The 16,635-nt window shown below is 41.8% G+C and overlaps 1 protein-coding gene across 5 annotated transcripts in view; it reads left to right on the top strand.

The window, feature by feature from the left end:
* KCNMB2 (potassium calcium-activated channel subfamily M regulatory beta subunit 2) overlaps positions 1-16,017 on the top strand; it is a 273,125-nt gene extending 257,108 nt beyond the window's left edge. For all 5 annotated transcript variants that reach the window (XM_075938014.2, XM_075938013.2, XM_075938015.2 and 2 more), the window contains exons 4-5: positions 474-669; positions 14,844-16,017. In XM_075938014.2, coding sequence (XP_075794129.1) covers positions 474-669; positions 14,844-15,128 — 481 coding nt within the window. In that variant the 3' untranslated portion in view covers positions 15,129-16,017. The remainder of the gene's footprint in view (positions 1-473; positions 670-14,843) is intronic.
* Positions 16,018-16,635: the final 618 nt, after the last annotated feature.

Here is a 16,635-nt window from a genome sequence, read left to right as displayed (position 1 = left end):
TGAAAACTGTTATCATGTCCCTTCTCAGTCCTCTCTTTTCCAAACTAAACAAGCCCAATTCTTTCAGTCTTCCTTCATAGGTCATATTTTCTAGACCTTGAATCATTTCTGTTGTTCTTCTCTGGACCTTCTCCAATTTCGCCGCATCTTTCTTGAAACATGGTGCCCAGAACTGGACAAAATACTCCAAATGAAACCTAATCAGCGTAGAGTAGAGTAGAAGAATGACTTGTCTTGCTCACAACACCCCTATTAATGCAACCCAGAATAATGTTTGCTTTTCTGCAACAGAATCACACTGTTGACTGATATTTAGCTTGTGGTCCACTATGACCCATAGATTCATTTCTGCAGTACTCCTTCCTACACAGTCACTTCCTATTCTGTATGTGTGAAGGTAACATCTGGCTCTATTTACTGCTTTACTAACAATTTTTTATGTGTTTTTTCTAACCTGTCTCTCTTTTACCTAGTGTTTGGACAGAAGAGGCTCAGTGCACGCTCCTCAATGCATCCATCACAGAAACATTTAACTGCTCATTTAGCTGTGGTCCAGACTGCTGGAAAATCTCTCAGTACCCCTGCCTACAGGTGTACGTTAATTTAACTTCTTCTGGACAAAAGCTCCTCCTTTACCACACGGAAGAGACGATGAAAATTAATTCTGAGGTAAGAACATGGAACAAATTCCATCTCAAATGGATTTCTAGAGAGCTGTTCATTTTGCTGTATCCATTTTCCATGTTAAGGAATACGTGGCTTCCAGCCCCGGCTTTATGTCTCCCAATAGATCTGTATTCCTCTTTCATAAATGTTCAATGGGAGGCAGCAGAATCAGCTTTTAAGCTGCTGGTGGGGGGTGGATTGAGAATCATTCTGCACAAACAGTTCCTCCTAACTTGTGAGCTCCTGTGAAGGCGTCAGGTACAGCCTCCATCCTCACATTCCTGATAGACAGGAGATTCATGTACCAACAACAGTGGTAGAACCCCGGTGAAGAGGTGGAGAAGAATTAGTACAGAGGTTGGATACATAGAGTCTCCCATGGTAAAGAACAGTGATTAACAGCTCGATGTCAGCTTGGTGGTCAGTTTCAAGTGGAATGCCCCAAGCATTGGTTCTAAGACCAGTTTTGTTTAACATCTTTATTAATGACCTTGATGAGGGGATGGATTGCACTATTAGCAAGTTTGCAGATGACATTAAGTTAGGGGGAGAGGTAGATATGCTGGAGGGCAGGGATAGGGTCCAGAGTGACCTGGACAGATTAGAGGATTGGGCCAAAAGAAATCTGATGAGGTTTAACAAGGACAAGTGTAGAGTCCTTCACTTGGGACAGAAGAATCCCAAGCATTGTTACAGGCTGGGGACCGAATGGCTAAGTAGCAGTTCTGCAGAAAAGGACCAGGGAATTACAGTGGATGAGAATATGGATATAAGTCAACAATGTGTCCTTGTAGCCAAGAAGGCTAATGGCATATTGGGGTGCATTAGGAAGAGTATTGCCAGCAGATCCAGAGAAGTGATTATTCCCCTTTATTCGGCTCTGATGAGGCCACATCTGGAGTATTGTGTCCAGTTCTGGGCCTCCCACTATAGAAAGGATGTGGACGCATTGAGAGGGTCCAGCGGAGGGTGACCAAAATGATTAGGGGGCTGGAGCGCATGACCTATGAGGAGAGACTGAAGGATTTGGGCTTGTTTAGTCTGCAGAAGAAAAGAGTGAGGGGGGATTTGATAGCAGCCTTCAACTTCCTGAAGGGAAGTTCCAAAGAGGTTGGAGAGAGACTGTTCACAGTAGTGATGGATGGCAGAACAAGGAGCAATGGTCTCAAGTTACTGTGGGGGAGGTCTAGGTTGGATATTAGGAAAAACTGTTTCACTAGGAAGTTGGTGAAGCACTGGAATGAGTTACCTAAAGTAGTGGTGGAATCTCCATCCCTAGAGGTTTTTAAGTTCTGGTGTGACAAAGCCCTGGCTGGGATGAGGTCCTGCTTTGGGCAGGGGGCTGGACTCAATGATCTCCTGAAGTCTCTTCCAGCCCTAGGAGTCTATGATTCTATGATTACAGAGGACTCTTTACTGAGGGTATGTCTACACTACAGAGTTTTTTCGGAAAAACAGCCGTTTTTCAAAAAAAACTTCACTTACACCCACACTGAAATCACGTTCTTTCAAAAGAAAATTGAAAGAACAGAAGGGTTTTTCCGGCATTGGTAATCCTCTTTCTATCCGAAAGAGCTCTTTCAGAAAAAGGCATGTATGGATGGAGGAGGAGTTCTTTTGAAAGAAGAGGAAAGAGGAAGAAGCACAAGTGCCCAGGTGGCCTCTCCGTCCATAGTAATCACAGCTTACATGAGAGATAGCGTCCATTCAGTGCGAAAGCTATCTTTCAAAAAAGCAGATTGCTTTTTCGACGCGCTTTGGCATTGTGGACGGTCTCTTGTGGAAGAAGTTTTTTCAGAAGATCTCTTCCAGAAAGCTTCTTCCAAAAGAAGCCTACAGTTTAGACATAGCCTGAGGATCCTGGACACTTAGGGTATGTCTACACTACCCCCCCTTGTTCGAACTAGCGGGGGTAATGTAGTCATACGGAGTTGCAAATGAAGCCCGGGATTTGAATTTCCCAGGCTTCATTTGCATAAAGCCGGCCGGCGCCATTTTTAAATGCCGGCTAGGTCGGACCCCGTGCCACGTGGCTACACGCGGCACGGACTAGCTAGTTCAGATTAGGTTTCCTAATCCAAACTAGCTGTATACCTCATTCCACGCGGCACGTTCCACGAAGCGTACAGCTAGTTCGGATAGGAAGCCTAATCCGAACTAGCTAGTCCGTGTCCCGTGTAGCCACGCGGCACGGGGTCCGACCTAGCCGGCATTTAAAAATGGCGCCGGACGGCTTTATGCAAATGAAGCCCGGGAAATTCAAATCCCGGGCTACATTTGCAACTCCGTATGACTACATTACCCCCACTAGTTCGAACAAGGGGGGTAGTGTAGACATACCCATATATGCCCAGTGATTCTCCTTGGTGCTCTGACAGTGCAGGCTGTGTGACCCTGGCAGATCAGGGAATGTCTACACTGTACTTTGGAGTCCTTGGGATCCAGTCTTCCATGCCGGGTTGACAGACCTATGGAGTTATGACTCAAGCTCCAAATTCCAGGGAGGGGGGCGGGCTTCCAAGTCCTCAGTCCACCCTAAGCTGACTTCAGAGGTCTGTTTATTTAGAGTCCTAGTGAGAGCCTTGCTAGCTGTCAGGCCACACTGGGACGCTTGCTCCTGCAAACTCCATACACAGTATAAATAAAAGGTTAGCATCACCATGCAGAGTCTTCCCAAATCCTGGCCTGGGGTGAATAGTTATGGAGTGGGTTGCTGACTGCTAGAGGAACTACATGCTACCCCCTGTTAGAAAGAAAATGCATATACCACAGTTGTGTATCTCTCCTGCACCGTTTGCATCTGCCAGAAGCAGAGCACCTCTGGAGAGATGCTGCCAGTCTATGGTCAGTCCTCTCCTCTTCTTCTGCAGGCAGTGACTGAGACACAGTCTCACCCTGAGTGTCTGTCACAGTGACTTGTGCACAGCTCACTTAGAATATTGAGGCACATTTTATAGGGTTGTGCTTTATACTCTAATCCCTCTAACAAAGTAAAAACAGCAGCCTTGGCAGTGAGACTAGAAGAGGCCTTTTCATTGTGGGCATGGCAACAGAGGGAGGTAAGGGCTCTTGTCTCCTTCTTGGACATGGCAGCCAAATTCTGCCAGTGCAGCCTAGTTGAAGTCAGGAGAGTGGTACTCATGGCCCATGGAGTGTAATTTGATCTCCTAGGTGCTATGAAGATGCTGACTGTGTATTGAAGGGCTATTGTCATGCTAAAGATCATAAATAATAGCCCACATTCTCAGCTGGTGTAAATCAATATAGCTCCATTTATACCAGCTCAATTGTCCTTATCTGCCTTACTAATACCTGAAATTATTAAAATTGATATCATATTTAAAATCCTGAGGGAAAAAAATGTTCTCTGCACCACATAAAACCAGGGTAAACTTAATCCAGTGGGACTGAGCCAGATCAAATCTCTCCAGACTATAATGAATGTCTCCCCCAGATTACATACATGCTAGTGACTCATGACAATGTGTATCAGGGTTTGTTATTGTTCCAGACCAGTGAGTGACTATCTGCAGATGGCTGTTTGTATTCTTTTGTGTAGCAAAGTATTGAGGGTCGGAGCTTTAGAAGCTGCCTTTCATCTTAGCATCCACAATTATTTGCACAAATTATTGCAAGCCCCATTTTGCACCTGCAGTTACTCAAGGAGGCCATTAAAATCATCACAGGGACCTCTACTACCCCTAGATTATATGCAGCTGGAATAATAATAGAGGCCCAGTTCAAACTGAACTGCAAATATATCCTATTCAGTTACCCCAAGGTAAATTTTACCCATTGTGTTTCTATTTCAGGAAGTAGTTCGGCTGACCAAATTACCTTCACATATTAAGATGAAGTGATATTGAAATTAATCAAAGCACTTAACAGTTTCACAAGGCCAATTATTTGATTAGATAATTAACTCTAGTAGCTGGGATACGAGTCCCTATGAAATCAGATGTCAAACAGAGGATAATGCCCCCTGCCTTCTTTCTGCTGTAATGTTCAGCAGCTTCCAATTCTCTACCCAGAGTTACTTTAGAAATATAGTTCTTAAAGATCAGGTTAGCAGGTAAACATCAGAAACTTGTTTTGCCACAATGTATAAGCAACCAGTTAAGTCCATGCTGTTTTTTGATTACAGCAGCTCCAGTCACTTTTGGTCCTACAACGCGTATAAACAAATCAAAGGATTCTGTATAAATCTCCAAATTCTGTTTGAAGGTCTTTGTTTGTCTAAGTCTAGTCTTAAATTCTCCCAAACACAGCTTTCTCGTAATCTAAGGTAGGCACAGTTAATACTTCCCCAGCCCAAGGTTGTTTTACAGGGTAAGCTTTGCTCTCAGGAGGATTCCTAAGGTTGTTGTTTTTTTAACTGATATGCTAGTGGTTATGTGATCTGAATCCAAATCCTATATTAAATAGGACTTGGCCCTTAATAGTTATGTGTGTAAAATACCTGACTTCTTGAACCTTGATAGAATCAACATAGCCTGCAAGTTTCAGCACACTCAAATCAGCGCAACAAATCTTTGTTCCTAGGCTAGCAGTGCTCTTCGCATCACAGCTCTGTGGCTAAGGTATTTGGGCCACAACCAGAGCACGCACCCACCCCTGCTGTGCTGACAGCTGTGCAGGTTGTGAGAGTTTCAGTAGAGGGCAGGGTCACACTGCCGCATGCTGCTAGTATATAACTGTGACTCTTATCTAGTCATCCATAACCACTTCCGTTTCTTCCCTCCTTTGTCATCAGTCCATGCTAGGAAGCTAAAACATTGGCTGCAGACCACAATAAAGTCCAAAAACAAGAGTCTGGTCCTGTAGTGGCCAGACCGGTATATTTAGGAAGATCTGCATCATTATGGTATTGAGATGCACTATAAGGAGGACTGTCTGGGTCACAAGGCACCATGCTGTGCTACAGCCACAAGACACAGTACACATGCTGGCCATGTCTGCGTTGCGGGTCTACGATGGCATAGCCTGTAATGAAGATGCCTCCTACTTTGATGGAAGGGTTTTCTAAGACCCTGTGAATTTCACCTCCCCGAGCAACAGTAAGTGGGATGGGGAAAGCATTCTTCTGTCAGCCCAGTTCCACAGACGGACCAGGGGTTAAGACCAGGCACACTGGGTTAGACCAATGGTCCATCTAGCTCAGTGTCATGTCTTCCTACAATGGCCAATGCCCAATGCTTCAAAGAGAAAGAAGGGAAAAGGCAATTATCAAGCGATCTGCCCTCCTCATCAAATCCCAGCACCTGCAGATAGAGGCTTAGGGACACCTAGAGCATGGGATTGTGTCCCTGAATATTTTAACATTCTTGGGCCGATCCTAGGTGAATATATGTAATCCTTCTATAAACCCAGTTAATGTTTTGGGCCTTCACATCCTCTCCACCAATAAGTTCCATGGGTTGACTGTAGGCTGTGTGAAGAAAGACTACCTTCTGTTTATTATAAATCTGCCTGTTAATTACATTGGGTGACCCTTGCTTCTTGTGCTACATGAAAAGATAAATAAGACTTTTTCTCTGCAGCAGCCATGATTGTATAGCTTTCTATTACATCCCCTCTTAGTCACCTCTTTCCTAAGCTGAGCAGTCTAAGTCTTTTTAATCTCTTCTCAAACAGAGGCTGTTCCATACTCCTAAACATTTTTGTTGCTTTTCTCTGCCTCTTTTCCAAATTTAATATACTATTTTTGACGTGGGGTAGCCAAAATTGCATGCAGCATTCAAGGTGTAGATGTACCATGGATTTATATAGCGGCATTATGATATTTTCTGTCTTTTTATACTTTTCCTAATGCTTCCTAACTTGGTTAGCTTTTTTGACTGCCACTGCACATTGAGCAGATGTTTTCAGAGAACTGTCAATTATCCAAGATCTCTTTCTTGAGTGGTAATAACTAATTCAGAGCCCATCATTATGTATGTATAGCTGGGATAATGTTTTTCAGTGTGCATAGCTTTGCATTTATCATCACTGAATTTCATCTGCCATTTTGTTGCTCGGCCACTCTCTTTTTTATGATCCCTTTGTAACTCCTTACAGTCTGCTTTGGTCTTAACCTGAATAGTTATGTTATCTGCAAACTTTGTCACCACACTGCATACATCATTCCAAATTAATGAATATGTTGAACAGCTCTGGTGCCAGCACACGTCCTTGGGAGGGCTATTTACCTCTCCCTAGTCTCTCCATTGTGAAAACTTATCATTTATCCCTACTCTTTGTTTCCTATCTTTTAACCAGTTACTGATCCATGAGAAAACCTGCCTTCTTATCTCACAACAGTTTACTTTACTTTAGAACGTTTGGTGAGGTAATTTTTAAAAGACTTTCCTGAAAGTTCAAGAAAACTAAATACACTCAATCATCCTTGTCCGTGTTGGTTGATCTCTCAAAGAATATAAAGAGATCCGTGAGGCATGACATCTGTTTACAAAAGTTGTATTGACTCTCCCCTACAGGCGGCATATAACCCCCTTCTTTCTTCCATATAGTGCTTGAAAAAATCTGCATTCAATAATATTAAAACTTAGCATTGCATTTCTGGATATCAAAGCATCATTATCTCCATGTTGCAGCTGGAGAAGTGACTTGCCCAAAGTCACACAATGCTAGAACCCAGTTTTCGGATTCCCAGACTGATACCCTGTTTACTGAAGCAAACTTCCTCCTCAGTGTTCATCTTAGATGCTGAATGCTGCACTGGAGAGCCATTCTCTTATGAACCACAAAAACTAGAAGACCCTGCTATACATTCCAGGGGAGCTGGTATGACCAGTTTTCCATTGGCAAACATCATTCATTTCCATCACTGGAAGTTCAAGGCATACAGGGCGTCCCTGCTGTTAGTCGCCCCGGTATATATCCATTCCGTACTAAAGTGGTAGGGACTGATGCATTATAAGTTCTCCCATTCCCTGCTCTTAAGTTGTACACACAAAAAAAACCCAGTTTGCCCAAATGGAAGTCAGCCATAGAAAAAAATTCCCTGCTTTAAGTTGTTTGTTATAAGTCCAAGTTAGCCTTCATAATTTTAACTACATACTGATCCCTCAGACTAGGAAAAATACAAACCACTGTACGTTCAGGATCCCAAGCATCCTAAGCCAGTTCACCCCATCTGTAATATTCCTCATGTTTCTGATTCTACTTTTGGCTCTGAAATGAAGGCGCATGCCCCTATCTTGAGAGCCCTAATTCCTTATGTACCCTTCTCACCTTGTTTTTGTTTGTATGTATAATGGCGGCTGCAAACACCTCCCAAGCAATGGTATATGCTGCAGCTGTGAAAGGCAGTCTAGGAACAGCTGATGGGAATTCCCCACTGCTCGACCTGACAAGCTGCCGTTCATTCAACAGGTTAGAGAGTGGCCTCATGCACAGAAGAGGGAAGTGTGCAGAAAAGTGCTTGGTTTTTTTGTATGTGCCCACAGGGAGCTGGTGGTCAGTTTCCTTCCACCACCTCATCGTATTACTAAGATTCACCTCTATTACCCACCCACAAAAAAAGAATGCATCTGTCTCACTGATTCCAAATGTTACTGACAACACTATGAAAAGAGCGGCACTTACTTTCCGGAAGGTCAGCACAAGTGACCTTCAAAAGGTCAGCCGAAACCTGCATAATCTTTCCAGCTCAGTGCACATCCCCACCACACACACACGCCCACACTGCAGTGTCTGCGGCCAAGCTCTCCACTTCTCTCGCTAGCTCAGTCTGAGGAAAATGCGCTTTGATTTTAGAGAATGATTCCTCTGTCAGACTCACTATCTAAAAGAGCTGTCTTCCCGAAAGGTTAAGGGAAGAGGTAGATACAATTTATGGTGAGATATGTAATGCACTCCTGTCAGTTTCTGATCAGAATCAACAGCAAGTAAATGAGTGTTGATTGAGCTATTTTAATCTCCTCCACCAGTGCACACAAGATTTTTCATTCCTCTCCCTGTGTATATTTTATTTCTAGCCTTTTAAGACCATTGCCCAGCTCCTTGTCAATACTACAACCATGGCATCTTAGCGGCTATGTTTTCTTCTCAACTGTCAGCTGCTAGCTGCCCGTGGGGACAGTAAATAGGATCAGCAGTCTCTTCTATTCAAACTACTGAGTCATTCTGTTACACCTTGGAAGTGTTTCAGTACCTCAAGTAGTTGGAAGGGCCAGATTCAGATCTCTGTTCACATCAATTTAATTCTTTTCCTCCCATGGGGTTACTCCTAGTTTACATCCACAAAGCACAAGTGATGTCAGGAACAGACACTGTGTACCACTAATTGATATATGCCCTGTAATCATAACCTCCAAGCCCAGAACAGATCGTTGGGACTAGCTGGACCTCCTATATAACAGAGGCCATAGAATTTCCCCAAAATGTTTCCTAGAAATAAATCAAGGAAGAAAAGCCCAAGCTGCAGAAAAGGGTGACTAGGATAGCCAGAAGAATGGGGAGCTAAACTTACAAGAAAATTTTGCCTATGGAGAGTTCAATAACAGAGCTTGGATTCTAACTCAAAACTGCCACTCCCATGTGTCTACACATCCCTCCCTTCTCCCCTGCAGACCATTCCTCTTCCCTTAGAGCAGTGGTTCTCAACTCGTTTCAGTCCATGGACCACCAGGCCAATCAAAAAATGTTCATGGACCACCTCCAGCACATAGCAAAGGACGAACAACACAGCAACCACGCAGCACGACAGTGGCAGCTACACTGACACTCAGAGCCTCAGACGGAAGTTACTGGCAACACAATGCGGTTGCGTCCTAGGTGACGCTATGAATGACGCGCCACATGCTTGTGAACATGATGTAAAACAGCCTAATGGCGGCACCTGCTCACGCCGTGTGACTTTGGACAATGTTCCTGTTGACCACCGAAAAAGTCATCATGGACCACCAGTTGAGAACCACCGCCTTAGAGGATGCCTGGCTAAGTGCCAAACATGGCCAGCAGAGTGATAGAGGAACAAAAAGTCCTCCTACCATGGTGAAGTTTCTCCAAGTTTTGCTGCAACCTTAAAGCTGCCCTGCTGATCCAAGACTCCAAAGTTCTGAATCAACTTGTTAATTCAGAAATGATAACAGGCCCTATCAAGTACCCACAAAAAGTTCAGTTACCTTTAAACCTGCTGACATGTGTGTACTGGGAAAGACACAGTGAGCCATCCATGTTCCACTCTCTTTCCTCATTGTTCCACCTCCAGGAGACAGTATTTCCTCCAATCATTGAAGGCTTTGTGGGAATTAAAGATGAGTCAATGTCAAAGAGACCACGCTATCCTCTGTGCTCCATGCTGCATATCTCTCTTCCATTATTCGATGGAAAAATAAATTAAGGTCCAGACCATATGATCATTAAAGTTCCCAGGCCACATTTTAGTTAAGCAGGATCATTAACCATAGTGTCCAAGCTGAATTCCAATCCAGGAATGACATTGCAAATGCTTATACAGTCTGCAAATTCCACTGGACAGGACAGTTCCCTTCCTTTCTTGCCCTAAATTATGGGCCACAGAAACACCAGTTTTTCATTAGTGTAACTCTGCTAGCATAAATGGAATTACTCCTTAATTCTGGTGGTGCAAATGAGACTCTGTATATCCACTGCCTGTTTCAGAGAGATTCTGAGGTTTAGTTACTTAAGAGGCCTCATTACACCACTCTCCCCTGTACTGATGCAAATCAAGAGTAACAGAAATTTAGAAGTGATGGAGGTGAGATCAGAATTTTGCCCCTGATTCAGTTCTCCAGTATGGAGAGAAATTCAGAAATCTGGACATGAATCTGAATTCTCCAAAACTTTGAATCTTAAAAGTTGGACAGCAAATCTTTCAAGAATGAGTTCTCACCATAGATTCTGTGTGGACACCACAAGTACTGCTTTTCTCATGCTCCTTAAATAACAGATATGCAAATATTAAAAATAAATAGATGGAAAGGTCAAAGCAAACTACTTTTCCAATTTAGAAAAAGAGATTTATTTTGGGTGTATTTCATAGACTCATAGACTTTAAGGTCAGAAGGGACCATTATGATCATCTAGTCTGACCCCCTGCACAGTGCAGGCCACAAAATCTCACCCACCCCTCCTAGAATAATCCTCTCACCTATATCTCAGATATTGAAGCCTTCAAATACTTTGAAGACCCCAAGATGCAGAGAATCCTCTAGCTGTGATCTGTACGCCATGCTACAGAGGAAGGTGAAAAACCTCCAGGGCCTCTGCCAATGTACCCTGGAGGAAAATTCCTTCCCGACCCCAAATATGGCGATCAGCTAAACCCTGAGCATGTGGGCAAGACTCATCAGCCAGACACCCAGAAAGTTCTCTATAGTAACTCCTATCATCCCTCCATTGACCTATTTCCCACTGATAATGAATGGTCAATTAGTTACCAAGATCATGTTATCTCATCAAACCATCCCCTTCATAAACCCATCTAGTTTAATCTTGAAACCAGATAGATCTTTTGCCCCCACTACTTCCCTTGGAAGGCCGTTCCAGAACTTCACTCCTCTAATGGTTAGAAACCTTCGTCTAATCTCAAGTCTAAACTTCCTACTAGCCAGCTTATATCCATTTGTTCTTGTGTCCACATTGGTATTAAACTTAAATAATTCCTCTCCCTCCCTGGTATTTATCCCTCTAATATATTTAAACAGTGCAATCATGTCCCCACTCAGCCTTCTTTTGGTTAAAGTAAACAAGCCAAGCTCCTTGAGTCTCCTTTCATAAGACAGGTTTTCCATTCCTCGGATCATCCTAGTGGCCCTTCTTTGTACCTGTTCCAGTTTGAATTCATTCTTCTTAAACATGGGAGACCAGAACTGCACACAGTATTCCAAATGGGGTCTCACCAATGCCTTGTATAATGGCACTAACACCTCCTTATCCCTACTGGAAATACCTCGCCTAATACATCCCAAGATCGTATTAGCCTTTTTCACGCCCATGTCACAATGGCAGTTCATAGTCATTCTATAATCAACCAGGACTCCGAGGTCCTTCTCCTCCTCCGTTACTTCCAACTGATGTGTCCCCAGCTTATAACTAAAATTCTTGTTATTAATCCCTAAATGCATAACCTTACACTTCTCACTATTAAATTTCATCCTATTGCTATGACTCCAATTTACAAGATCATCCAGATCTTCCTGTATGATATCCCGATCCTTTTCTGAATTGGCAATAGCTCCCAACTTTGTGCCATCTGCAAATTTTATTAGGACACTTCCACTTTTGGTGCTAAGATCAGCATAAAAAGATTAAATAAAATTGGCCCCAAAACTGATCCCTGAGGAACTCCGCTAATAACCTTCCTCCAACCTGACAGTTCAACTTTCAGTATGACCCGCTGTAGTCTCCCCTTTAACCAGTTGCATATCCACCTCTCAACTTTCATATTAATCCCTATCTTTTCCAATTTAACTAATAATTCCCCATGTGGTACTGTATCAAATGCCTTACTAAAGTCGAGGTAGATTAGATCCACTGCATTCCCTTTATCTAAAAAATCTGTTACTTTCTCAAAAAAGGAGATCAGGTTGGTTTGGCACAATCTACCTTTTGTAAAACCATGTTGTAATTTGTCCCAATTGCCATTAGCCTCAATGTCTCTAACTACTTTCTCCTTCAAAATTTTTTCCAGGATCTTACATACTACAGATGTCAAACCAACAGGCCTAAAGTTACCCGGGTCGCTTTTTTTTCCCTTTCTTAAAAATCGGAACTATATTAGCAATTCTCCAGTCAAATGGTACAACCCCTGAGTTTAGAGATTTATTAAAAATTTTTGCTAATGGACTTGCAAGTTCATGTGCCAGTTCCTTTAATATTCTTGGATGAAGACCATCTGGGCCCCCCGATTTACTCCCATTAAGCTGTTCAAGTTTGGCTTTCACCTCGGATATGGTAATATCTACCTCCTTATCCTCAGTCCCATTTGTTAACTTACCATTATCCCTAAGATCTTCATTAAAGACTGAAGCAAAGTATTTGTTCAAATATTGGGCCATTCCTAGATTATCCTTAACCTCCACTCCATCCTTAGTAATTAGTGGTCCTACTTCTTCTTTTTTTGTTTTTTTCCTATTTATATGGCTATAAAACCTTTTACTATTGGTTTTAATTCCCTTTGCAAGGTCCAACTCTACCTGACTTTTAGCCTTTCTCACTTTATCCCTACATGCTCTATTTCAAATGAGGATCAAAATATAAGGAGAGTTCTTTTTTATGTTCCCTGCCAATTTTCTTATGGCTACCCAGAATACATCTGGCTACCCACAGACCCTGGCATTGGATATTTTTATATCTGCATATTTCTAATATTAAAAGTGATTGATATTAAGGAGGCATAGTACAGGTTTTGTACAGTCCATAGATTTAGTTATAAGACATGGCAATAAATAACATGAAAACCTGACCAAATAAGGCATTCAAACACTTCTTATTCAGGCGAGCTTTGCAACATTGAGTGCCTATCTTTCTCCTTTAGTAGGTTAGTGACCTTGGACAGGTGGACCAGAAGGATAATATCACAAGAGCTGGAAACATTGGGGTTACAATTGCCACTTGAAACAATGGGATATAGAGGAAAATTCAGGCTGACCTGGATTGAATATTTCCTTCCAGTGCAGCCTATCTGGCTGTGATCTATTAGGTTCTATTGGGAAGTTGGAGAAACCTCATGGCTTTGGGCATTTAAGACAGGGGCAAGCAAAGCACTAGAGAATATGCTGGAGGGAATAATCCTGCTCTAGCAGTAAAATGGATGAGATGTGACCTCTCTGGTCTTTTCCATCTCTAATTTCTGTTGCTCTATGAAATATTCATAATAGAAGTGCTGACATGCTGTACCTTCAGTGCTGCAGTCTGCAATGCTATCCAGAATCTCTACACTGGAATTCAGATTCTCAGCTAATAAACTTGCCAATGAATCCATCAAATCCTGTTACAAGGTTAATCTATGGATTGTTATTAGGACTGGAGGTTTGCTGCAGTACATTATGAAATGTCATGGCATAGTCATAAAAAAGAGCAGGAGTTTATGAAGTTTACTAAGTTTATATATTTTAAAAATTCTCAAGTCACGGGTCACATTATTTTAATCAAAATCTCGTTTGCCTTTGCAAATCTCACATGATCAAACTAATCACCCAAAGCCCCTGACAGCTGTTCTCTCAATGCGGATAGATTCAACCATGCAGCAGTGTAGAGAGGGGTCTGAGAGAGAGCTACCCAGAGACCAAATCAATCATGGAACCCAGGATCACCCTATGGCCATGTAGTGAACTACCAGCCCTAATTACAGGACACAGTCTATATGGATGTACAAAAAGGAAATGTACAAAGGGTTTCCTCCTGTTCCCAGTTTGTGCTCAGGTGGAGGATTTGGCCAATGCCGCACTGGAAAGTATAATGCCTGCTTGCTCCATTTTTTTCCTCCCCTCCGTCGGGGCTAAATGTCTGTAAAAGGGTAGGGTGAGAATGGTGAGGTTCACTCCTTTAATGCTTGTACAGAATGTCGGGTACGTCTAGACTACATCTGTTTGTCGGAAACAGCTACGCAACATGCGCTCCGCATTTTGTGTAGCTTTTTCCGATAATTTTGTCAGAAGAGGCTTTTCGTCTAGACTGAGCTAAATGTTGGGGAAAAACCCTCCTTCAAAAGCCTCCTTCTTCCTCGTTGAATGAGAAATATAGGGGCTTCCGAAAGAGCACATTTGCTCTTCCGCCAAAAAAAGCGGAAGAGCAAATGCGTTCCCTGGATGCAGTGGAGGGTTTTTTTCAGATACCTCCAGTATCCCTAAAAAAACCCACAGTCTAGCCATACCCTCAGAGTTCCTCACGCGGAAACTGCTATAAAAGTGTAAAGTATTATTTAGCATATGCTTGTGACCATGACTATTACGAAGTGGGTCTGGCCCACGAAAGCTCATCATCTAATAAACCATCTTGTTAGTCTTTAAAGTGCTACATAGTCCTGTATTTTGTTTCTAATAAATCTGTTATCTAAGGCGACACATGACTCCTTGTTATTTTATTATTATTAAACGTAATTGTATTGTAGTCTTATGAAAGGCACAGTCAGCTGGAGAATTTCCTGTTTGTCATCTGAATGTAGTATTTGGGTAGAGACATTTCTTTTTCTTTTCCTTTCTTCTCAGTGTTCCTACATCCCCAAGTGTGGTAAGAACTATGAAGAGTCCATGTCACTTGTGAATGTTGTAATGGAAAATTTCCGGAAGTACCAGCGTTTCTCATGCTTTTACGACCCAGAAGGCATTCAGAAGAACGTGATATTAACCAAACTTTACAGTTATAATGTGCTGTTCCACTCACTTTTCTGGCCAACATGCATGATGATTGGTGGGGTAGCCATCGTTGCGATGGTAAAGCTGACTCAGTACCTCTCCCTCCTCTGTGAGAGAATCCAAAGGATCAACAGATAAAAGCAAAAACTTCCCTGAGATGTATTTCAGCTAAAATACTGTTTTTCATTCTTCACCAAAGAACCTTAAGTTTGTAATGTGCAAGTCTGTTATAAGTTCCTTACTATGTTCTTATAAGTAGAGCAATAATGCAAAAGCTGTTCTATATGCAAATATGATGTTATTATTATGCAGACAACAGAAAAAAAATACTGTTTGTGTTGGTTGTCTATATGATCTTATTTTATGCTGGAACAAGTACTTCTTTCTTTTCTACAGCCAAAATAGGGCTCGGTGTGACCATTTGCCAAGCTTTATCAACGACCACATCAACATTTCAGTGTAACATTTTGGGAGAAATTCACCCCTTTGCAGAGGACTAGCAAAAGGCCTGTGCATCACTTATGTCCCTCTTGATCCTCAGGGCATGCAGTGGATGGCTTTGAAGGGAATGGGAGAAACAAGCGCATAGAAACAGTCTTTTTATGGAACGAGAGTATAGAAGGATGCATACACTATTGACAGCTTAAGTGGGACTTGCATGTTGCATGGGCTGGCTTTCCCTGCAAAGGGAGAAATTTCACCCTTTGGTGTTTTAGGTCTTTTGTAAAACACCTTGGAGATAGATATTTGCAATATGTTTCCTCACACCACATTATCTACAGAAGCTACAGCCAAAAACAAAGGTCAACCAGTTTCATTTTCTACTCCAAGCTGAGCCCTATTGCTGGAGATGGGACCAGACACCTTATGTAAAGGTTTATTATGCATTTGTCCTGTATTTGCTATCATATCACTGTAAAGAAAAACAAAAACACAATCAGCTATTTTTTCATTTTTTACTTCAAACTATTTTAACTTTTTTTACTTGAGTATATATACAAATATATATAAAGAAAGCTATATTATATCTAATTGTGTATTGTAATATGATTGTTTTTTCCCTCTGATTAACAGGAAAGTGATCAGTATAACTCCTGCATTTATCGCATTCAAAACCTGGATAAGATCATAACATCAAAAAGCTGAAACATGGGCTTTTATCCAATATTCACACTGATGTTTCAATCACATGGAGGTCTTTCTTGCTGTGACATTTGGATTGAAAAAAATCACCTCCACCTTGCTAGATATATTAATTGAATTGTTATACAATAATCATAATATTTCTGGAAATTATTATCATTACACAGTGCTGGCTGAAGTGCTTTTGTTCCAAAATGTCCAGATGTAATATGAAGTATTGGAAAATTGAGATTCAAACTAATATGTAGCCCTCGGTCTTATGTATGTTCCATGGGGATTTTACTGACATAATTCCTCACACACTATGTCCACGTCCTTAGCATAATTTATTTTTATTTTCCCAAGTCATAACTTTCCATATTGTGTTATACTCTACAATCTCTTCATTTTAACCTTGCACCTAACCTGAAAAACAAATTTGATCACTCCATGAATTTACTATAGAATATTTTTAGGAAATTCTTTACAGGTATATTCAAAAAAGGAAATTCCACTTTTTTAG

Source organism: Pelodiscus sinensis, chromosome 10, assembly GCF_052426305.1.
Source record: "Pelodiscus sinensis isolate ZL-2025 chromosome 10, ASM5242630v1, whole genome shotgun sequence".
Taxonomy (NCBI): Eukaryota; Metazoa; Chordata; order Testudines; family Trionychidae; genus Pelodiscus; species Pelodiscus sinensis.
This window is presented reverse-complemented; position numbering and strand designations above follow the sequence as displayed.